Source organism: Delphinus delphis, chromosome 13 (genome assembly GCF_949987515.2).
Source record: "Delphinus delphis chromosome 13, mDelDel1.2, whole genome shotgun sequence".
In the NCBI taxonomy this organism is placed as follows: Eukaryota; Metazoa; Chordata; class Mammalia; order Artiodactyla; family Delphinidae; genus Delphinus; species Delphinus delphis.
In genome coordinates, this window is record NC_082695.1 from 40,537,702 (window position 1) to 40,561,141 (window position 23,440).

Below are 23,440 nucleotides of genomic sequence, written 5' to 3' on the forward strand. Positions count from 1 at the left end.
TATATAATACTCCACCTCAAAGTAGACTACATTTTTTTCAAGCACTCAATAAACATTCTCTAGGATAGATCAAATGCTATACTGTAAAATAATTCCTAATACATTATAAAAGAATTTAAAATACATTCTTCAAAACACAATTCAAAGTAAGTTACCTGATCACAAGGGAAATTAAATTAGAAATCAACAATGGAAACAAATTTGGTACATCTCCAAATATTTGGCAAACAAGATACTTCTATATATACCTGTGGGTCAAAGAAGAAACCACAAGGAAAATTATAAAATAATATTAATATTATTAACAACCTTATGCCAACAAATTAGACAACTTAGGTGAAATGGAAAAATATCTAGAAAGAAAATAACCGAAACTGACTCGGGGAGAAGTAGAAACTCTGAACAGATCTATATTAAATAATTAAATTGATTTAGTAATTTAAGATCTTTCCACACAGGAAGTCTAAGCACAGATGGTTTCACTGGTGAATTTTATCAAATATTTAAGGAAGTAATAATCTTTCACAAGCCTTTCGGAAAACAGAAGAGGAAAGAACACTTCTCAACTCATTCTACGAGGCCAGTATTACCCTGTTACCAAAGCCAGACACACACATCTCAAGAAAACTACAGAGCAGTACCTCTCATGAATACACACCCAAAAAATCCTTAAGAAAATACTAGAATTCAGCAACATATAAAAAGGATTATTAACCAATACCAAGTGAGATTTATACAGGAATGCAAGTTTGGCTTGAAATCTCCAAATTAATGTAATATACCATATTAATAGATTAATAAACAAAAATCACATGATCATCTCAAAAGACAGAGGAAAAACATCTGACACCCATTCACGATTTAAAAAAAACAACTCTCAATAGACTAGAAATACAAGAAAGCTTTCTCAACCTAATAAAGGGCATCTAAGAGAAACTTACAACTAACATCATATTTACTGGTTAAAGACTAGATGCTATTCCCCAAAGATCAAAAAATAAGGCAAAGATTTCTGCTCTCATTGTATTTATTCAACACTATACTAGAATCTAGCTAATAAAGAGGGGAAAAAGGATCCAGACTGGAAAGGAAGAAGTACAATAAATGTCTTTATTTTGCAGATGATATGATCTGGTATATAGAAAATCTTAAGGAATCAACAAAAACCTACTAGAACTAAAAAGCAAATTCAGCAAGGACACAAGACAGAAAAGCAACATAAACACTGTCTTTCTATATAATAGCAACAAGAAATTGAGAACAATTCCATTCAAAATAGCACCAAAAAGAATACAATGCATAGAAGTTTAACAAAAAGAGAATAAGAGCTGTATACTGAAAACCTCAAAACACTGCTGAAAAAAATTAAAGATCTAAATAAACGGAGAGGCATTTGATGCTCACAGACTGGAAGACAATGTTGTTAAAGTGGCATTTCTTCCCAAACTGATCTGCAGGTTCAAGACAACACAATTTCTATCAAAATTCCAACAGGTGTTTTTATAGAAATTAATAGAATAATCTTAACATTTACATGGAAACACAAACTTTTGACTGACAATAGCCAAAATAATTTTTCAAAAGATCACAGGTTGGAGAACTTACACTACCCAATATCAAAACTTAATTACAGGGAATTCCCTGGCAGTCCAGCGGTTAAGACTCTGTCTGCACTCCCAATGAAGGGGGCCCAGGTTTGACCCCTGGTCAGGGAACTAGATCCCGCATGCTGCAACTAAAGGTCCCGCACACTGCAGTGAAGATACCTCATGTGGCAATGAAGACACTGCACGTGGCAACAAAGACACTGCACATGGCAGTGGAGACACTGCATGTGGCAACGAAGACCCAGAGCAGCCAAATAAATAAATATTATTTTAAAAATTAATTACAAAGTAATGTAATAAGACAGTGTGGTATTGGTGCAAGGATAAAATACAGATCAAAAGAAGAGAACAGGAAGTCCAGAAATAAATCCTTACATTTATGGTCAACTGATTTCCAACAAAGGTGTCAAGGCAATACAATGGGGAAAGAATCTTTCTAATAAACAGTGAATAGATTAAAAAATGTGGTATATCCATACAATGGAATGTCATTCAGCCATAAAAAGAATTACTGATACATGCTACATCATGGATGAACCTTAACAAAATTATACTAAATTTAAAAATTCAGACACAAATGTTTGTATGATCCCATTTACAAGAAATTTCTAGAAAAAGCAAGTATCTAGAAACAGAAAGTAAATCAGCAGTAGCCTGAGTCTTGGCTAGAAGCAGGAAATGAATGCAAACAGGCATGAGGAAACTTTCTGGGGGAATGGAAATGTCCCAAAACTAGATTGTGGTTGTGGTCATACAACTGTGTAAATGTATTAAAAAAAATCATTGAAATGTACACTTACAGCAGGTGAGTTTCATGCAGTGTACATTACTCCCCAATAAAGCTGTTTTAAAAATAAAAAGAAGATGAAGAAGGTGCAGGAGTTCCCCATCCCTGGAGGACACAAGCATAGACTGAATGAGCTCCTATCAGGGACACGAGGGTAGAGGCTCCATGACCTTCGTACTTGACCTCACTGTCCATCACTAAGAGCGTGAGGTCTTTTAACCCAAAATGCTGGTTTATACATTTTTTGTGGCTTTTCGCAGTTGCTATTCCTAGGGTTATGAGGAGAAAACATTTGTGACTGCTCTTCCAAATATTTCACTTGCAAACATTGAACAGAGAATGTTTTTCACCTTTCGTCCTGTAAAGGCAGCCCGATGAAGTGGCGTGTCTCCCATGTCATTTAATACATTTACTTCTGCACCAGCCTAGTAAACATGAAAGCTTTAAGCATCTTCCACATATAAAGAAATATACAAAGGTGAAAACAGTTCCCTAAAAATATATTAAATATTTAAAAAATTAAAATAATTGTTAATATTGACTGGTTGTCACTACTAAAAATAAGTTCAGTTCACAGTAAAACAGTAAGCTTATAGTAAAAATCTACCTGATAGGTAGAAAATAAAAAGCTACTTTTCTTTAAAAATCTATATACCCTTTGCTCTACTTTAGAAACACTCATATTGAAAAAAAGGAGAACCGTCTCTGAATAAAATAGCACATTTTCTCCACCAATTTAATTTAATGAGTTTAAGGGAAAAAAAAGAAAAAGATGCCACCATTTAAATGGTGGAGGAGCTGGAGGTTTAAGGGCTGCCTTAGCTCATGGATTTCAGGTTTGGGGCCACCAGATCAATTTTAAGATGAAACCCGATTTCAGAAATATCAGTATGTGTGAAAAATTATTCATCACAGAATTGAGAAATATGAGTTCTTAAGTTACAGCGTGCTCATTAAGAGATTCTGACATTATTTTTTAATTACAAAGGATGTGCTTTGGTCATTTTTTTAACTATGCTCAAAAAACAACGTAGTATCTTCATTAATTCATATGTCCATTTTTGCAACTCTAAAAAGTCAATGATGTAAAAATCAAATGATTGAAAAAACAGAATTTCAATTAGTCAGGCTACCCTAGTTCATGTATTTAGCAAAGAACAATTACGTGATTAGCAACTGCTTTGAACAGGCCATTATGCATCATGGCCCAGACGGCTTTTCCAAGACGTTTATAATTTCCATAATAGCCATATTTTATTTATTTAAAAATTAAAGCCATACATATACCTTTAACAGATCCTGGACCACTTGTCTATGTCCAAAATAGCAGGCCAGATGAAGAGGTGTCCAGCCCAAATTAGACTTACTTCTTCCTAAAAAAAAAAGGAAAGAGGTATTTTTAGATGTTACTGAGGTAACTGAACAATAAAATTAATTTCTCCTTAATACTCTGCTCCAACACATTGGCCGGTGGCTCCCTTTCACACTGCACTGCTGATGAGTGAGAGGCAGGAGATATGACACTGTAATACATGTTCTGAGCGAGATGGGTCAGAACTCAAAGGACACAGATTCTGCGGCCACCTTCCTAACTCGATGTCCTCACTCTTAACAGGGTGGAAGGAGACTTGATGGGGGTTACATTCAAACTGGTCTGTGGTTCTAAGGTGCCGAGCGAGTGTCTAACCACCCTGCCATCAGCAAACGAACACGTGGGTCTCTTGGCACAGCATTTCCTGAAAAGCACCTCTTGTTGAAAACCTGTCCCGTGTCAGGAGAGTGGACAGAAAGGGGAACTGGGAACCAATCTTTCCTGCAGAGTTTAGCAAGCTGTCAGCGCTGCAGGCGGTGACTGAAAATGGAGCCTTGACTTCAGATAAAATCACAGGTAATGAGGATAAGTGTTACCAGCATGGGAGAGTCCAACTAGATAACGAGAACCCAAATTAAAAGCAACGAAATGTCAGATCCCAGCTGAGGAGAGGTATAAAACAACTGAGCGTGGTGAAAACGAGCTACATTAATTCAATTTAGGAAAAAAAATAGGGCATTATAGCTTAGAGCTGAGAGAGCTTCAGAAGATCTCCAAAATTCCAAATGAAGCTTGAGAGAATACAGCCTATGAAAGCCGCAAAAGCCCACCACCGCCCTAGAGGGTCTCCCGAAGCCCTGCAGCAGGGTGCCCGGCCCTCCCTGGGAGGAGGTGGAGGTTAACAGCTGCCCTCGGCTCCTGGATTTCAGGTTTGGGGCCAACAGAAAGCCCGCCACCAGCCTCAGTGTACCCAGAACAGGGCTCTAAGAGCTCCCAGAGGGACTGTCACTGCCAACAGTGTCCCTGTGACTGTTTGCCACTTACCAAACTCCCATAACTGTTCCCTCTCAAATGGGTGCCCTCTGGAACCCCTAATTCCACAGGCAATACGTCCTGGAGCCATGGTCTATTGCATGGAACATTTCTCTTTACCCTCTGTCCTTAACCTAGCTCTTCCTGATGACAATGATTCTCCTTTATCCCTCGGGGGGAGGCTCCCCCGTTCCCACACCCCCACTGGTCCTCACGGCACAGAGCCACGTGAATTCCCACGTCAAAACCCAACGTGGTCTCTGGCCAATGACCTCTCTCGTGTTACAACCCCTCCTCTGAGGCTTCTGACATTAAGCACCGCTACCCACCCTGCAAATGCTTTCTCTGCCGCCATCTACCGGCCTCCAGTGGCTCACCCCTCACCAGTTAACTCTGGGCAGCAGTCTTTCTCCTTGCGGCAAATCCTGCCACCATCCTAGGGGTGACTACTATGAGCCAGTATCCTGGTGTCTCGATTCTCAGCTTCCCTCACTTCCCCGCAAACCTGGCCTCTGCTCCACGTCGGGTACCCAACCCCAGGGCCAGAGTCTGGATGTCATCATCACGTCTGAACTCAGGAACACAGAAAGCCCACTTTCCCACAGAGTGCACACTTTCCCACTTCCTCACACAGGCAAACCCCCAGACTTGCTCTTCAACTGAACTGACCCTCCAGTTCTTTAATCGCTTTCCCTCTATGTAAATATCCCCACCATCTTCACTTCCTTCGGTAAATCCAGCATATATTTCTTGGTCCCTCACTTCAACATTTCTTTGCCAATATCGTCAAAATCCTATCTTTGTCACAGCAGCCTAGAAAAACCCCAAAGCCTGATAAACACACTAGCTCAATTTTTTCTATAACCACACCCAGGTTGCTAACAGTGGTGGAAGAAAAACAACAAAACCTTGTGGATTCACGGCTCCATAAAGTCAGGATCTCATACTTCAGCAAAGCCTTCACTGCTGCCCGGCAATCCTTTCCACACTGCCGTGCAGGTGTCCCTCCTATGTTCCAGCACAGGTATTTCAATCCTCACCACTCCCCTCAAGCCTCTTACCCAGACACCTGCCTCTTAGCAAATGATCTGATCTCTTAGCTTCACAAAGAAAAGAGAAGATTTCATAGGATTCCCTGGGCTTCCTGGCACCGAATCCACCCCATACCTCTACCCACAGACGCCCATCCTTCCTCCTGAGGCCTCAGAATCATCACACTTCCTGGATCCTGGATCCCATGCCCCCCTGCTTCCCAAGTACTCCTTTTCCTCATCTTCAACCTCTCCCTCTTTAGTTGGGAATAGGAAGGAGCAGGTGAGGATTTGCGTCTCGTCCACCTAACAAGCAAAAGCACCCAACCCCCCCTCTCTGGTCCCGGGCGTCCTCCATCCCTTGTCCTTCTCACTCTCCTCCGCCCCCCCCCCCCCACCCCCGGTCTTCACGCTTCCCACCTTGCGTTCCCTCCCATCAGCTACCCACCCACTGCAGACCAGGTTCATTTCCCACCGCGTCACTAAAACTGTCCTCAACTTTTACCAATACATGGTGTCACTGGATCCTAGGGGCACTTTTCAGCAGCCAGCGTACCGCGTCACTGGACGGCATCTGACAGCCCAGGTCAAGAGCCTCCACAGCTCTGCACTTCTTCCCAGGGCTCTGTGGAAACTCCACTTTCTCTGATTAGCCTTCATTACTAGAATCTCCAATAAGGACACCTCTTGGCCCCTTCTCACTGCTTTGTTTATAGGCTCTTCGCTTCAAAATCCATATTTCCATTTCCAACTCTCTACTATTCACCTCCATTTGGACGATACAAGAATACCTTATGCTCAGGAAGTACAAAGCTGAATTCACTTACCTTACACATACACATGTACACAGAAAAAACACCTGTTCCCCCTCCCACATCGTTTTCACAATGAACTGCCCCATTATTCACCTCCCTTCTCAAGTCAGAAATAAGCACCACTCTTGTCTCCCTTTCTCCTTTTCACCCCCGCCCAATTTAATCAGTCCTATCAATTCTACCTCCTAAATGTTAACGATACCTACTTTTCACCATTCCCATTGCTTCTACTCCCATTTAACCACAACAGTCTCCTCTGAGTTGCTGCTTCTGAACGGGTCTCCTCACCATCTAGTGCTTCCACATGGGATTCTGAATCAAGAAGTCAAAATTTACAGAATCCTAAATAATTCTTAAAATACTCCAAATACCAGTAAAAATGTTTAAAAAAAAACAAGGGCCATACTCTACAAGTTCTTGATAATCTTTAATAATTAAAATCTACTTTTTAATTTCACTTTGGTAAATAATGTAGCAGAGATACTTTCCGCATCAATAAATCAGTATCTACATAAAAAAATAAGCAAATAAATGAGCTATTAAGTCACGAAATAAAAATGCTCCAAATATCCTTTATACTCTTTACAAATTATGGACACCCAAAATTTTTTATCAATAAGAAATATCAAGTTTAGAAATATTTACAGAAAACCGTACCCTATACTGAATATTAAACACTGGGAAACACCAGCAGATGTTATGGGTAATACTCAAGTAATTTCCCATGCAGACCTTCCAGCAAAGCAACAGGACAGCACTACACAAAATCATGTGTTGAGGGCTTCCCTGCTGGCACAGTGGTTGAGAGTCCGCCTGCCGATGCAGGGGATACGGGTTCGTGCTCCAGTCTGGGAAGATCCCACATGCCGCGGAGCGGCTGGGCCCGTGAGCCATGGCCGCTGGGCCTGCGTGTCCGGAGCCTGTGCTCCGCAACGGGAGAGGCCACAACAGTGAGAGGCCCGCCTACCACAAAAAAAAAAAAAAAAATCACGTGTTCATGTTGCCGATATAAGCTCTTATTTTGCTTTCAAAAACTTATCTTTTAGATCACTCATAGAAATTTATACAAAGCATGCTATGCGTATAAACATATTAGTATTTATTTCATTTGCAAGAATGTCTCGCCATTAGCAACAGACGGGACCATGAACACACACTCGTAACGGCAACAGCTACAAGCCAAACTACCCAATTAGCTCTTCCTTTGTGCCCCTAGCCTAGAAGTGTTGACCTTAACCTTCAAATGCACGTCAGTGCTTCTCTCTCCCCCTTAAACTTGACATTAGTGGATTCCTCCCAACCAGTAACATCTCTATGTTGATTGTTGAGCTTTAATTCTTGCAGAAGAATTATACTACACTTTACCATTTTCTCAATTTCTCAGGGTTTGGAAAAACAAAATGAGATAGAAAAGAAAACCAAGAAATGCCAGGCACAGTGATTCCCACATGGAGACACTCACACCCCCAGCCCCAGCCCTCCCCACTCACTTCTGTTGGGTGAACTCACATCACCTGATTACGTTGTTCCTCTACATAAACCCTTCAAACTGCCCTTCAGACAAGTCTGACTGACAGGTATAATGAGGGTGAAATTTTGAAAAAGCAGTAACATCTGTCTCTCAGTTTTACATTTCCAAGTAGGTGACTCTCCGCTAACTAGCCTGAGGCAACCATGGGTGAGGGGGGGTGATTGGCAGAAACTAAAGGGTTGCTGAAGATCATCAAACTAGGCATGTTTCTGGCATTCAAAACAGAACCCCAAGGAAAAGATTAAGAACCAGGTTTCTATTGAAGGATGAGAAGGATTTTTAGAATTCCTTTAGCATTCCAAGAACCGACTCAGACTATAATTTCTGGACAACTCAGAGCGTGGTTTCTTCACTGCTACGAAGGTAATACTCCTTCCACACGGAGGGTGAGGCCATGAAGTTTGCTGCCCTATGACAGGAGGAGAATGTGACACAGCAGAACAAAATACCCGTCAGTGACAGAGGGCTGTGGGAGAGGTAAAGACGTAAAACGGGGCATGTGGCTCCTGATTCTAAGCCCGGAGAGTGAGATAAGTCGTGAGTGAGAACAGGCAGTGGCATGTAGGACGCTAGGAAAAGGTCCCCTACCAGGCCACCTAGCCTAGCACCAACCTGCACGGTGGCCACGTCACAGTAAACTCAGTAGCGCAGGCAGCGGGTAGGCCAAATGTTGGCTACCTAGAGCTGCTCCGAGCCCCCATGGGTCACTCAACACCCCCAAGGCCACACCCACAGGTGCGTGGCCGAGGTGAACCAGCGAGCCTAGGCCACGTGCCAGAGGGAGACATGAGAGGTTCAGGGTGACACAAAGCCAACAAGAGCCAGGATGAGACTCCCAACACAGCCAAGGAGCACCACCTGTGCTTATGAAAAACCTGCATTTGACTCTGAGTTTTACTTCAGCTACAGATGCTTCAGGGGCACTAGGAAGACAGGTTACCGAGGAACCAAAGGCCGTCCACACAGAACAAGGCTCGCCTTTACATTCACAGGCCACCTCAGGCGAGACGGGGAGGACACAGGTGAGAGGCTCTGGGAGGCCAATCATTTATCAAAAGAGCTACTGAAATGGAGGGACCCAAAGACTTATATTTAGTCCTCCAAACTCCCAAAATGAGAAGGCGCTTGTTGAAATATCAGAGCCGATTTAGAAAATAAAGCCTATTTCTCTGCACCCCTGAGTTTAATATACTTGTAACCTTGCTACACAAGGCACATTGTGATTTGGCTGCTACCTACCCACCTAGCCTTATCCCTCACCCCTCCTGCCTGCAAAAGCCCTTGCCATCTGGGCTGCTTCTCACCTCAGGACCTTGGCATATGACGTTTCTTCTGCCTTGACTCCCTTTCTTCTCTATTTTTACCTGGTTAAGTCTACGTACTCTTCATATATCACCTTAGAATAATTTCCTCCAAGAAGCTAATCCTTCGAGTTCCAGTTACATACTTCTTATATGTTCCCTAACACCCTGCACTTCATAGCTTCCATATTCTGTACATATTGTGCAATGCAGACTAGTTTGAGCTAGTAATCTACTAATCTCAGTGAGGGTAGGATCCTGTCTGACAATATTTCTAAGGTACTTCACACGCTTCACCTACAACGTCTTCGAGAAAAAGAAATTATCATAGCATGCATCCTGTGGACTCGGGGGTCACCCTTGTAGTTCATAAGGTTTAGGACCCATGACAATATTAAGACTGGATCTCAATTTCTCTGACTTAGAGGGGAGGAGGAGAGTACCCACTCTTATGGGGGTTCTTCCTAGGATAAGAGATGAAAATTTATTTCAAGTTCAGAAAGATTAGTGCTAAATAAATGATAAAGTAGTGCATACTCATAAGAAAAAGCTAAAAAATCCATTCAAAGGTTACCTTTGCAGTTAATGTCAGCAGTTACTTCATTCCTTTCCATGGTTTCCAATAACTGCCTTACTTCTTCAGCGTTGCCGTTTCTGGCATGATGGAGGAGCTGTTGCTCTGCTTCTGTGCTCATTTCTAGATTTAAAAAATAATAACATTGCTATTATGGAAGAACATATATTAGCTTTTGGATATTATCTAACAGATAAAAGGGAAAAAAATCATCTTCATTCTGCAGCTAATAAGATAGACACAAGAACTGATTTAATGAATCAGCTGCAGCGCCAAAACTTGACCTTGAGACTCCATGCCCCTTGTATTATTACTGAAGAAGTGCACTGGACATCTGGGCAAGTTTCTTACTCTCTCAAAGCTTCCGTTTCCTCACCTGCAAAATACAATCAACCTCATGACCTGTTTTAAGACTGTGTCTATGAAAGGTATTTTGTAAATAGTTATTAGTACAACATCAATAACCAGATATAAAGTTAAAATACGGCAATTCAGCAGTTTGTATAGAAATATCATAAGGCTGAAATGTAAATTAACACACTGCGAGAAACTTGTGAGAAAATAAATTACAGATAAGGATCCTGGAGCTACGATACTTACAAATAAACTCTCATATTTTCTTCCCAAGCCTCAAGCCAACTATAAAGGACTACAACCAAATTTAAAGCACTGATGTCAAAACGTTATGAACAGCAATTCCCAGAAAAAATACAAATTTCTTTCATACTAATAATCAGTTAAATGCAAATAAATCAAACACAATGATATTTTTTTGCCTACCTGATTAGCAAAGATAAAAAAATTAAACACACAAAATGCTGGAATTAACAGAAAATGTGCACTCCAGTAAACTGCTAATAATATTATGCGTATTATATATTATAATAACATTCACACAATCCTTCATATGTTGCAGAGGGAGAGGCAACAATTTGACAAGATGAAATAATTTCAAAATACACAGAGGATTCCAGGAGACAGCCAAGTAACAAATACCAGGGATCTGTCTCCCCACCTACACAACAACTGCACTGGCCAACTCTGTCTGATGTAACTAACAATTCTTTGGAACTCTGGAACCTCCAGAAGGTTTGCAACTGCCAGGGAAGACTTGGAAGCTAAATGTGGGTAAATTTCAGCTCTTAGGGGTAGCAGCTCCCTACCCCCACCTCCAGCCACTCAGCAGGCACCTGTGCATGTGCTTCTGGAGCAGCTTGCTGGAGCCCACCATCAGCAAAAAGGACCCTGTCCTCCAAATACTGGGGAGGCCGGCTCTGATCACTGATCGCTGCTTCTGACCACAGAAATGCAGACAAAGAAGTGGGCAGCCATTGTTGTTGCACCGGCAGCCTTGCTGCAAGCCTCTCCGGTGGCCTGGACTGCCAGAGGATTTAAAGGGCCAGCAACCTTTTTCCCCCCTCTTCTTTTTTTGTTTTCCCGCTTAAATTTCCCCTTAATTTCTCTCTTTTAAAGACTAGGACATTCACAAACAACTGCATATATGGGGAAAATTACAATGTGACTGTTCATGCCCACCAAAGTCTCGAAAAAGACATGAGACAACCTTAAGTTTAGGCTGGCCCTCAGCAGAAAGGCAGTCTACAACAATCAAAAAGAAACAAACAAAAAATGACAAAAAATTAGCAAACCCCGAGGAAGAGGAGTATTTGATTTCTAGAGTTACTACATTAGATTCAAATGTCCAGTTTTCAGCAGCCAAAAAAAAAAAAAAAATCACAAGGCATATAAAGAAAACAGGAAAGCAGGGCCCCTTCAAAGGAAAAAAATAAATCAACAGAAACTGTCCCTGAAAAAGGACTGATGGCAGATATTCTAGACAAAGACTTCAAAAAATGTCTTAAAAATGCTCAAAGAACTAAATGAATATATGAAAAAAGTGAAGAAAATGTATGAACAAACTTAAAATAAAGAGATAGAAAGCCTAGGGAATTCCCTGGTGGTCCAGTGGTTAGGACTCCATGCTTTCACTGCCCAGGGCTCAGGTTTAATCCCTGGTTGGGGAAATAAGATCCCAAAAGTGCACGGTATGCCCTCCAAAAAAAAAAAGATAATGCATGGCTAGATTGCATATGATTTCTTAGACTGTAAATATGTCTATATTTTCTTGAATTTCAGAAGGCAATTTTTTTAATAACAATTTTTCCCCTGAATTTTGTTCAGACAGAACAATGGTGAAAGTATTCTTTAGCTGTGGGTGGAGAAAATAAGAGATGTCCTAAGAGAATAAAAGCCTAAAAGGAAACCAAAAAGAAATTTTGCAGCTGGAAAGTACAATAACTGAAATGAAAAATTCACTTGAGGGATTCAAAAGCAGATTTGAGCAGGCAGAAGAGTCAGTGAACTTGAAGATAGGACAATAGAAATATCATTTTCCTGCTTTTTTTTTTTTTTTTTTGCGGTACACGGGCCTCTCACTGTTGTGGCCTCTCCCATTGCGGGGCACAGGCTCCGGACGCGCAGGCTCAGCGGCCATGGCTCACGGGCCCAGCCGCTCCGCGGCATGTGGGATCCTCCCGGACCGGGGCAGGAACCTGTGTCCCCTGCATCAGCAGGCGGAGTCTCAACCGCTGCGCCACCAGGGAAGCCCCCTTTTCCTGCTTTTTAAGAATGAATCAAAGAACATTTGGGGCTTCCCTGCTGGCGCAGCGGTTGAGACTCCGCCTGCTGATGCAGGGGACACAGGTTCCTGCCCCGGTCCGGGAGGATCCCACATGCCGCGGAGCGGCTGGGCCCGTGAGCCATGGCCGCTGAGCCTGCGCGTCCGGAGCCTGTGCCCCGCAATGGGAGAGGCCACAACAGTGAGAGGCCCGTGTACCGCAAAAAAAAAAAAAAAAAAAAAAAGAACATTTGAAGTAAGTATCTTCAGAACATACTAGAAATTGCTTATTATTACCTTGGGTTCTCACTACATTGGGTTTACAGAAAAAAAAAATTTTTTTTAAGTTTTTCAACTTCTGTAAAATAAATATGAAGAGGGTAAAATTAAATCTATTATCTACTTAAACAGTTCATTATAATATATTAACCACGACAGCTGCTCATTAGTGCTGCAATTGGAATTAAGAGTTATTCAAAGGTTTGCTGAGTACCCATCAATGACAGAGACTGCTACAGGCACTGGAGGTATGATGATGGACAATACAGTCCCTGTCCCCCAGACAGGGCAAACATGCACACAATCATACCAAATGTGCCAAGTACAGTAATGAACAAGGGACAGTGGCTGTACAGAGGACAAAGGGAATGATTAGCCCTTTACCTGCATTAGTATGGGAAGGAATCACAGAGAAAGTGAAATTTAAGCAGGGACTTGAAAAATGAGGTCACCAAGACCAGCAGGATGAAGAAGGTTTCGAACCCTGATGGACAACTGTTACACCAGAAACAATCTTGGTTGAAGATGTGATTCCATTTGGTCGTGGTGAGTTTGAGATTCCTGTGGGAAACAGAGAGGGAGATGTCCAATAAGCAATCAGCTAATACCAGCCTGAGCAAAAGAAAGTTTAGGCTTGGGCTTCCCTGGTGGCGCAGTGGTTGAGAGTCCACCTGCCGATGCAGGGGACATGGGTTCATGCCCCAGTCCGGGAAGATCCCACATGCGGCGGAGCGGCTGGGCCCGTAAGCCATGGCCGCTGAGCCTGCGCGTCCGGAGCCTGTGCTCCGCAACGGGAGAGGCCACAGCAGTGAGGGGCCCGCGTACCACAAAAAAAAAAAAAAAAAAAAGAAAGAAAAAGAAAGTTTAGGCTAGAATTAAAATGGGGGAACTTATCAGCACGTCAGTAGTCATTAAAATCATAGGGGTAAATAAGACCTCTTACTGGGAGAAGACCAACACTGAAGGTGAAGGCGGCCAGTCACTATGATCCAGCAAGAAAGGTCTAAGCACGGACAGGGGGACAGGAGAGGGCGATAGCACTGAAACCAAGAGGCGAGAGTGTTTCAAGAGGTTGGATAGGTGTGAAATGTCAAAGGAAGAGCAAGGACAAGGCCTGAAAATGCCAACTGGTTTGGCAGCTAGGCCACTGATGAGCTCAAGAATACTTTAAGTAGAAACGACAGAGGCAAACAGTGTGGGTAAATTGAGAGTGAAAGTGGGATGATGGGGAGAGAGTACAGCAGATTCCTTGAAAGCAACTCTGTTTTGAAGGGCTGGGGATAGCTTCAGTTTTCGGATATTAGATACCTGGGCACATTCGTAGGTTGTGGGGCAAGAGCCAGAAGAGAAGAAAAGCTTGAAAGACAGGAGAAAGGAGGGAAGAGAGATGAAAAAAAGATCCTAGAGGAGCCTGAAGTAGGTGGATGAAAAGCCCAAGAAAGGATCAGCCTTGAAAAGAGGCAGCACCACACTAAGGCCGGGGGCAGGGCAGAGGGTAGTTAAGGGCCGGTGGGGAGCTGAGTAGAGCTCCGTCCTGTCTGATGCTGCCAATTTCCTACGAAGATAAACAGATTCTTAGATATCTTCATAGGCAAGAGGAGTCTTACTATGAGACAGGATGGGGAGGGGGGCATGGAGGGGAGAGGTAACAGAGGTAAATAGGTTGTTTGAAAATTAAAAAGGGTACAAGGCCAGTTAAATTTCACCGAGACAGAAAATTAAAACTCTTGTTGTTCTATGCCTAAATTCCATGTGTGTTCATTTTAACACAGGCACCTGTCTGATTAAAAAATATTCTTAAAACAATTCATTCTCTCCTTTTTAAAGCAATTTCCCACCACATCCATTAAAACTAGCTACTCTACCTACAGGCTGAGCAGACTCTAAAGGTTTGCCAACTGTAACACCTGGGACTTAGTCAAATAAGCAAGACCTTGAGGGTAAATTCCAAAATGCAAACAGGCATTTTCAACACTTTTCCTTTATAAACTTCTATTACTTTAGAAAGGAGTGGTAGGAGTTGCGGGGTGGGCTGACACTTCCCCCATCTCCCTTTAGAAACAATTTTGTAAAATCATATATACATTTAGAACGTACTTCCATAAACAAATTACTTTATGTTAGGAGCAGAAAACAGTAAAAACACAATTTTATAACAAAATAATTTCCTAGTGGCTCTAACACCCAGTCAAAATAGCACAACTCCAAAAATACCTGTAATTTAAAGACCAAGCAAACTTCTTAAAATGATAGCTGTACTACAGTAAAACAAAATGATCATTCTGTTCCTTTCAGCTATGCTGCAAAGAAACTCAGAAGATGTTCCAAACCAAGACTTAAAAACATTGTTTTTTCTTCATCCAAGAACCATTGTAACTAAAAGTCCACTGCCGTCTATGCAGACCTGAAGATTCATAATTTGATACATCAATAGTACCCAAAACTTTATTCCTCAGGTCAGCATCTAGGTGGCCAGCTTGGGCTAGGAAGGTAGCCAGCTTGGGCTAGGAAGGTGCCCAACATGACATCCACAAGAAGCTGCAGTTTCCCCATCACCTCCAGGGCCAACAACACTTTCCCTATCTCTACTATCACAGTGTTACTATCCATAAACCCTTAGGGCTTCCCTGGTGGCGCAGTGGTTGAGAGTCCGCGATGCAGGGGACACGGGTTCATGTCCCGGTCCGGGAAGATCCAACATGCCGCGGAGCGGCTGGGCACGTGACGCATGGCCGCTGAGCCTGCGCGTCCGGAGCCTGCGCTCCGCAACGGGAGAGGCCACAACAGTGAGAGGCCCGCGTACCGCAAAAAAAAAAATAAAGTAAAATAAAAAAAAAAACCCTTAAATGAGCGCTGACCACGGTCCAGGCATTGTTCTAAACTTTGGTGACACACTAATGAATAAAAGCAGGCCTTACATTAGGATAAGTTATGTTTTATGTTATTATATATTTTTAACATATATATTTATGTGTTTATATTTATATATATGTTTTATATATATATATATACACACACACATTTTTTTTTTTTTTTGGCCATGCTACACAGCTTGCAGGATCTTAGTTCCCTAACCAGGGACTGAACTGGGGCCACGGGAAGTGAAAGTGCAGAGTCCTAACCACTGGACCACCAGGGAATTCCCAGTAACTTATGTTATACAGAAGTCAACTGTACAAAAAAATTACTATCCACATTTCTCAAGAGGTCTGACTTGCCATCTCCACTCCCAACCTCCACTAGATCCCCTTTATAAAACCTTCACAGCACCTTATTTTTGCCACAAATGTCAGTCTGTAGGTGCACATATGGTCATTTCTTTGGCTCTCCCTACACTACACTGTAAACTTAATGAGAAAAAGGGTCCCACATTTCTTATGTGTCCCCACTATATCCCTAGTACCCAGCAAGGTGCCTAGAACAGAGTAGGCAACCAAATATTAATTAAATGGACAGATGGATGAACGTGGAATTAGTTTTTCAAGAACAAAGCAATACCGATAGGAAGGCCTAAGAGTAACATGTTCATTTTAAGTGGTACACCTTTAACCAGTGATCAAAAAATGAAGTTTTTTTTCCTTATATGCCACAGGAAATGAATTAAGATCATACCAAAAATCATACCTTTTTAAAATATACACTCCAGGATTATTGAGGATTATCACTGCTTCTTTAATTTGATACATCTCTAATTTATAAGTAATTTGTGGTTAACAGTTAACTTTAGAAAAAATACAAAAATCAAAGAATTCAAATATTGAACAGATGTTAAACTTTCTTTGGACTCATGAGAGCTTATTTCAAAATGCACTGTCTCTGATGTTTAAGCCAAAAGAAAGACAAGTAATCCCTTAATGTATCTTATGAGACTAGACTTGAGCCACATCCTATCAGCACATATAGTATTTTTCAGTATCTCTTTGTGGATGTTTTCAGCCACTCTTTTCACATTCACGCAATTCCAAACTCTGTTTTTAAGATTAATGAATGATTTTAATGGCCAAGAGAATGTTTTCGAGGAAATAATTAGTCAAAAACATTTTGAGCTTCAAAAACTAGGAGACTAGAGACTTTATGTTTTGCCTTATGTTTCCTCTCCTCCAAGGTCCACTGGGGAAGCCAAGCTTCTAATTCTAAATTATTTTGTGAAAAGAGAATTTCTGTTTTGTTGTTGTGTAAACACTGTATATTACCTAATTAAACTGGTCCCCACACTTGATAATCCATGCCACTAAATCCCCATTCACTACAGTGGATAAATTCTGTGGCCCTAACAACTCTGAAATCTTGGCAGAGACCCTGAAACTTGTAGCTTAAAGGGCAATCAACATTCAATTCCGTCAGAGGTCTACTATTTTACAAGTTGAACTGCTACTTTTCTTTACTATTTCTACAGAATCAAAGTAGAAAATTCCTAGAGAAATCAAAGACAGTGAAGTTCAACAATCAGAGCTAATTCCTGAGTATCAGACACTCAGAATATTAAATGATGTGTCCTTTAACAGAGTTCTTAAAGATGTTTGAAGAGTTAAAATTCAAAGACCTCCAGGCTAACTTTATTCGATCATACATACAGCAATATTTAACTGGACATTATAAAACATCAGGAAAGTATGGTGAATCCTCAAAAACTTAAACACAGAATTACCATATGATCCAGCAATTCCACTTCCGAGTATATACCCAAAAGAATTTAAAGAAGGAACTGCTGAAAGAGATATCTGCACATTCATGATCACAGGAGCATTCTTCACAAGAGCCAAGAGGTGGAAGCAGCCCAAGTGTCCACTGGTGGATGAATGGATGAGCAAAATGTATATACATACAACGGACTATTGTTCATCCTTAAAAAGGAATGAAATTCTGAAACGTGACACAATCATGAACCCTGAACACATCATGCTAAGTGAAATAAGCCAGACACAAAAGGACAAATACATGACTCCACTAATATAAGATACTTGGAGTAGACAAGTTCACGCAACCAAAAAGTAGAATGGTGGTTATTAAAAGCTGGGAGAGGAGAAAATGGGGAGTTAGTGCTTAATAGACACATAGTTTCAGTTTGGGATGATGAGAAAGTTCTAGAGATGGATAGTGGTGATGGCTACTGCACAGTATAATTAAAAATGGTTAAAAATATATGTTATATGTATTTTACCACAATTTTTTTTAAAAATGAGAGGGTTCAGTCGTTAAGACTTCACACCTCCACTGCAAGGAGCGTGGGTTCAATCCCTGGTCAGGGAACTAAGATCCCACATGTCGCGCAGTGCAGCCCAAAAATTTAAAAAAAAAAAAAAAGAGGAAGTATCTGGAATTTGGCTCTAACAATTGAGAAACAGCTTTTGTACTATGAACAGAGCCAAAGGAAGCTAATTATTCAAAACTTGTTATGACTGTATGTTGTGATGATTTTTAAAATTCTCAGATACTGATTTTATGCTTGCTAATACATTATTAAAATATTTGAAATATACTGTATATTAGGAATTTGAATAGTGAGAAAAATCAAGTATTTATGAATACATATATTTTACAAACTAAGTCTTTAAAACAAAAAAACCTCTAGTGTGCTCAGCACTGCATTCCGAAGTACACTAGCTAGCTGCTTAATGGCGCTGTCTTCTTCCAATATTTTTCCTGCCAATATTGTATTTTTAATATAAGGAAAATATTAAAAAATTAAAGTGACTATGTTAAAACATGGCGATAGAAATAGAGTTTTGCTCTCAATCTTATTAGTTCCTAGCAAGCAATCATTAAGTTTTTTTATGTGATCATATATTCCTCAGTGTATGTATGTGTGTATATACCTATCTGTACATAGGCATATACAAATATGTATATATAGAACTATGACATTTGTGATAACACAAATAATTAAATGCGTTTTTTTCTTGGTTTAGAAATTTAGCTTTGGTAGATAGATTCCTATTTAAGCTAAGACTGATTTTAGAGATGAAGAAACTGAAAAGCACAAAGATAAAGTTGATTGCCAAGGGTATGGCTTTAATAGCCACAACCAGAATCTACAACTTCGTATCGAGGGATGAAATATTATTAATGCTGTATATTTATAAAACTCAATTCAGCCTCTAAAATTAAAGGTCTCTGATCCTAGTTATTGTTCCTGTATGAGCACTGAGGAAGCTGAATCTGAATTATAGCTTAATCCCCTCATTTTAAGAAGATTTACTGACTGAAATGAGACATCCAAAATATGGCCATTTAAGGAAAATGACAGCAAATTTTAAAGTCTATTTTAGGAAGCACTTGCCTTTTTTAAAAATATGAAATTAAATTAAAAATCACTTAATTTTTAATTCAGTGAAACTTTTTCTCTAACTTCAACAGGACCCTGTGTCCTGATAAATGACATCACCTCTTTTGCAGGAGAAACGATAGACACCTGGTTATAATTGTAATATGTCTTACTAGGGTTTGTAAGCCATTGAAATCAATGTAAAATGCCTATACCAAATTATTTACTTTATATTCGACTTATTTACATTACTGTCTCTTATTCATTACGTACCCACACTGACTTGGATGCCATACAGGTATAAGAAAAAAACAAGCCTACTTGCTGCCTATTTATTTATTATTTTACCTTTATTCAGTCGAAAATGTAAATGTTTAACAAAACTATTGAAAACGAAATAAGCTTCATGGCCTTGCTTTATGAAATTGTTTAAACCTTAGGTTGCTATACATTTTATCTGCTTCACAAACAAGAACTAACCCTCAGACGCAGCCCTGATTTCAATTTGAACTTTGTAGATTCTACTGTTAATAAATAGTTAATAAAAACTACTGTTAATAAATAGTTAATAAAAACTATTACCTATTGTTTCAAAACAGGTTTGGCCCATAGAAGCAAACGGCAGAGAAGTCCACAAATAAGATAAATACAGTTTTAGATAATAATACCAACCAGGAGGCTGATCAACTGTTACCTTCCAAGGAAAAAATTCCTTAAATTTTACATAAAATGTATTTAAATGTTTCCCATTTTATTTCACATTTGAAAATTATCTTCCAAGCTTAATGAAACGTGTAATAATACTGACCAGTTATCCACCATACGGCCAGAAGTTTCTCTTTAAAGGAAAACTTTAAACAACAAAGTAAAAAAGTGGTTACTTTCCACTGTCACATGATAGGAAACTGTACAGTTAAAGACCACTTTCACTGTATAGTACAGTAATTTCCTATTTGCTGGCTGATGAATACAACTCAGAAAAAGTTAGTGACCTAGTATATCCTCTTTAGGCATTAAAAAGTATTTCTTATACTTGCCCACCTTATTAGTGGATGAGGTCAGGTAAGAGGAAAAAAACCCAACATTTCTAGGGATCAAGAACATCCTGTAAGATACTTGTATGACATTATGATCATCAATATATTCTGTACAGAATGCAAGAATCTTTTCTGACACGTCATTAACAAATCCTGGTGAGATTGGTATCAGCTGGTGGCTATACTGCTAACACCTGCCCTCTTCCTAGGAACTGGAATTTACAAATCAATAAAGTTCTAATTACCACCAGACTTGGCTTAACCACTTCAAATTTCTTACACGTGCTTGCTCTATCCTCCATATGTTATGAGTTAGGCTGATTTCCACTTTCTGTTGACTACTTTTCTCAGTGAATACACATAATGTACAAAAGCTCAGCTCCTAGCAATAGCAAGAGGTAAGAAACTGTCAAAGTGTCAAGTCTGAGGTATTATAATGATAGATATGTCTAAGTAAAATAAAGCCACGTGAAGAAAAAATTTGTTAAATAGACACTGCACCATGTTATCACACAAAAGAAATTGGCTGTATTTTTCTACCTAGTTGCTGGTTCTAAACAAGTATCATTTCCCTTTGCTTTGGGGGAAGAGTGGGAAAGCAATTTTCACAGAAATAACATCTAGCTGCTCTGAATTACAGGTGTTAAGTGCTGTGCAAATAATACCTGCAAGGCTGAGCAGCCTCCAGAGACAAGGATTAGCCAGTCCCCCCCCCCAAATTTCTGCTGATGAACAAGGAGATATTTAGCAAGTGTGATCTGATAAACAGACCCTGGCAAAACCCTACACTGATACACAACAACTGCTCCAGATAAATCTACTCAACTTTCAGCAGTTAACTCCTATTTTGCACATCAGTTTCTCAATGCTGGGAGAGTTGCTCGGCCTGAGAGAAAAGAAAAAGATAAATTTTAAAAGGTACGTTACTGACAGTTTTCTCCTCTCCCCCCACCCCTCCCCATAGATTGTTAGATAGAGCCCTTAGTTTAGAACCAGGGGATGAAAAAAGGTTGAATTTTATAACTATTCTGTAATTAATACAGAGACCTTCAAAATTTCAGCTGGCGAATTCAGAAAATACACCTAGGCACACCGGCTGCAAAAAATTCGTTGCCTCCGAGTCAGACCACGAACATTGCTAAGCCATCAAAACAAATCAAAGTATTTTCCAAATTCTGAGTCAAGAGGTGTATCCAGATGCATCAATTACAATACAACGGCTGAGATTTTCAAGGAAAACACATCACTGATTTTAAAGCTGATTTCATTATGTTATCAGCTATCCACAAAAGCCTAATCGCTAAATTTGCAACATTCAAACAGTCTAGTTTAAGTTAACATAGTCTGCCAACAGTTCAACTTCACAATACAATCTGCATAAAGCAAAGACTTTCACAATTGAAAACCAATATTAACTACATCAGGATAACTCTTTTCAACGCCTCCTGCCAATCAGCAGGGCCCCCGGGTAAATGAATCCTTGTTTCTCTTGTGCTGCTGCCATCTTTCACAGTTTCTGAATTCCTCTGATAGTCTTTCATGCTAGTAGAATGGAGCACGAGGTACACAGTGAGAATGCTCACGTGAACAGCTCGTGACTTCCACTGTGAATCAATCCTCTTCACGCCAGTAGGAAACTAAAAGTTAGAATGCACACATCCAAGTACCGAGAAAGCAAGCAGCTAATGACTTAGTAGGGAATGCATGTGGCACCAGGACGAAGTCCTAGCACCCAAAGTGGAAATGCAACAAATGCCAGCATCCTGCTGCTTGTACAACTAACTTCCTCGCAGAGTTGGAGCAGCCAGGGACTTCATGGAAGCCTAGCTCTGGCTCAGAGCCCGGCATCTCCAGGCCACGACCCTGACCATCCTCGGAGACGCGCGGGAGACGCGGCCTCGCCCCCCACCACGCGCGGACAGACCACCCCCACCACCAGGCAAAGGGGGAGACCGTTCGCAGGGGAACCGGCCTAGGAAACTGACCTACGCTGTCACCCAGGCTCCCAGAGCTCCCGGGGTGGGGACCACAACCGCAGGCTCCCCGTCTGCCCGCCTCACGCCCAGGAAGCGGCCATCACCTGGCTCGCACCTCCAGAAGACTCCCGGCCCCACGGAACGTCGGTCTTGGGGATCCCTGCGCTGGGAACCGGGTGGAGCGCAAGGACGCCAAGCACCACTCCGTAAAGTGGCGCCGCCCCTCCGCGCGGCCGGCCCCACGAGCTCGCGCGCGCCCGGATTATTTACGGCAGACCCGTGCGGCACGTGACCGGCGCGCGGGCCTAGGGGCGCGCTCGGCACCCGGCCCCGCCCCCGGCCTGGGACGTCCCGCCCTTAGCACGCCCCAGTCCCGCCCAGACTACCTAGGATGGTTCCAGGCTTTGCCAACCGCAGCCAGGAAGGGCAGAACCTTCGCCCTCCTCCCACCACGCCCCGACCCGAAAGATGGATGGACCCTACTTCGAAGCCGCGCCCCCGCAAGCCAAAGCAAATGTGAATACCGGGTTACTGCTCTGGAAATTTGTTATTAAGCCAATACATCACGCAGCTGCCCAGATTTTTTCTTTTCTGTTTTGGTTACTACTTTACCCATGGGAACTTAACAGGCAGTGTAAATTAGCTGCACCTCTTTCTCTTTTCACATGTCAAAGAATGGTCTCTAAATGCTAACAGGTGTAAGCATGTTAAGATGTATATGAGTGAGGTATGCTTAAAGAGAGAAGGTTTTACAAATTTTCCTTCACTTCCTCCCTCCATCAAATATCTTTCACAAAGAGTCCACCTCTTCAGACTTGCACAACAGGTCTAGCCAGAGCAGTTAACACATAGCCTATAATGTGAAGGTTCAAACTCTAGTGTAATTACACCCTTTTAAAAAATGCATAGCTGAAAAAGACAAAGGAAATTATGAGCATAGGGAAAAATTTTCAACTTTCTTGTATTTTCCAATGTATTTAATGAACATGTTCTTTTGTAATGAAAATTAATAGGTATCATTTTTCTTTTTTTTTAGGTATCATTTTTAAGGGACTGTAGATTTGCAGTCAAGTCTAGAAACATGTATTGAGAACCTATTACAGGCCGGTTGGTGATGCACTACGTGTGATACATGATGTGGCAGATCTCTTAGAATGTCTTTGGAGAACACAAGCAGCCTTGCTTATATATCCCAGCTTAGCATCATCTTTTATTAAGAAAAAAAGGGCACTTTAAGAGCACAATACTTCGACTGTAAATTGTGTGGTAACTAAGG

At 41.1% G+C, this 23,440-nt stretch overlaps 1 protein-coding gene across 7 annotated transcripts in view; it reads right to left on the reverse strand.

The window, feature by feature from the left end:
* The window catches only part of OSBPL1A (oxysterol binding protein like 1A), a 211,169-nt gene extending 188,815 nt beyond the window's left edge, over positions 1-22,354 (reverse strand). For 2 of the 7 annotated variants that reach the window (XM_060028803.1, XM_060028813.1), the window contains exons 1-5: positions 22,174-22,285; positions 13,271-13,447; positions 9,991-10,113; positions 3,682-3,767; positions 2,745-2,819 (exon numbers count right to left, since the gene is read on the reverse strand). In XM_060028803.1, coding sequence (XP_059884786.1) covers positions 2,745-2,819; positions 3,682-3,767; positions 9,991-10,111 — 282 coding nt within the window. In that variant the 5' untranslated portion in view covers positions 10,112-10,113; positions 13,271-13,447; positions 22,174-22,285. Of the gene's footprint in view, positions 1-155; positions 240-2,744; positions 2,820-3,681; positions 3,768-9,990; positions 10,114-13,270; positions 13,448-22,173 lie in introns of those variants that run through there. The other 5 variants (XM_060028804.1, XM_060028802.1, XM_069541326.1 and 2 more) reach the window with 5 other exon arrangements.
* Positions 22,355-23,440: the final 1,086 nt, after the last annotated feature.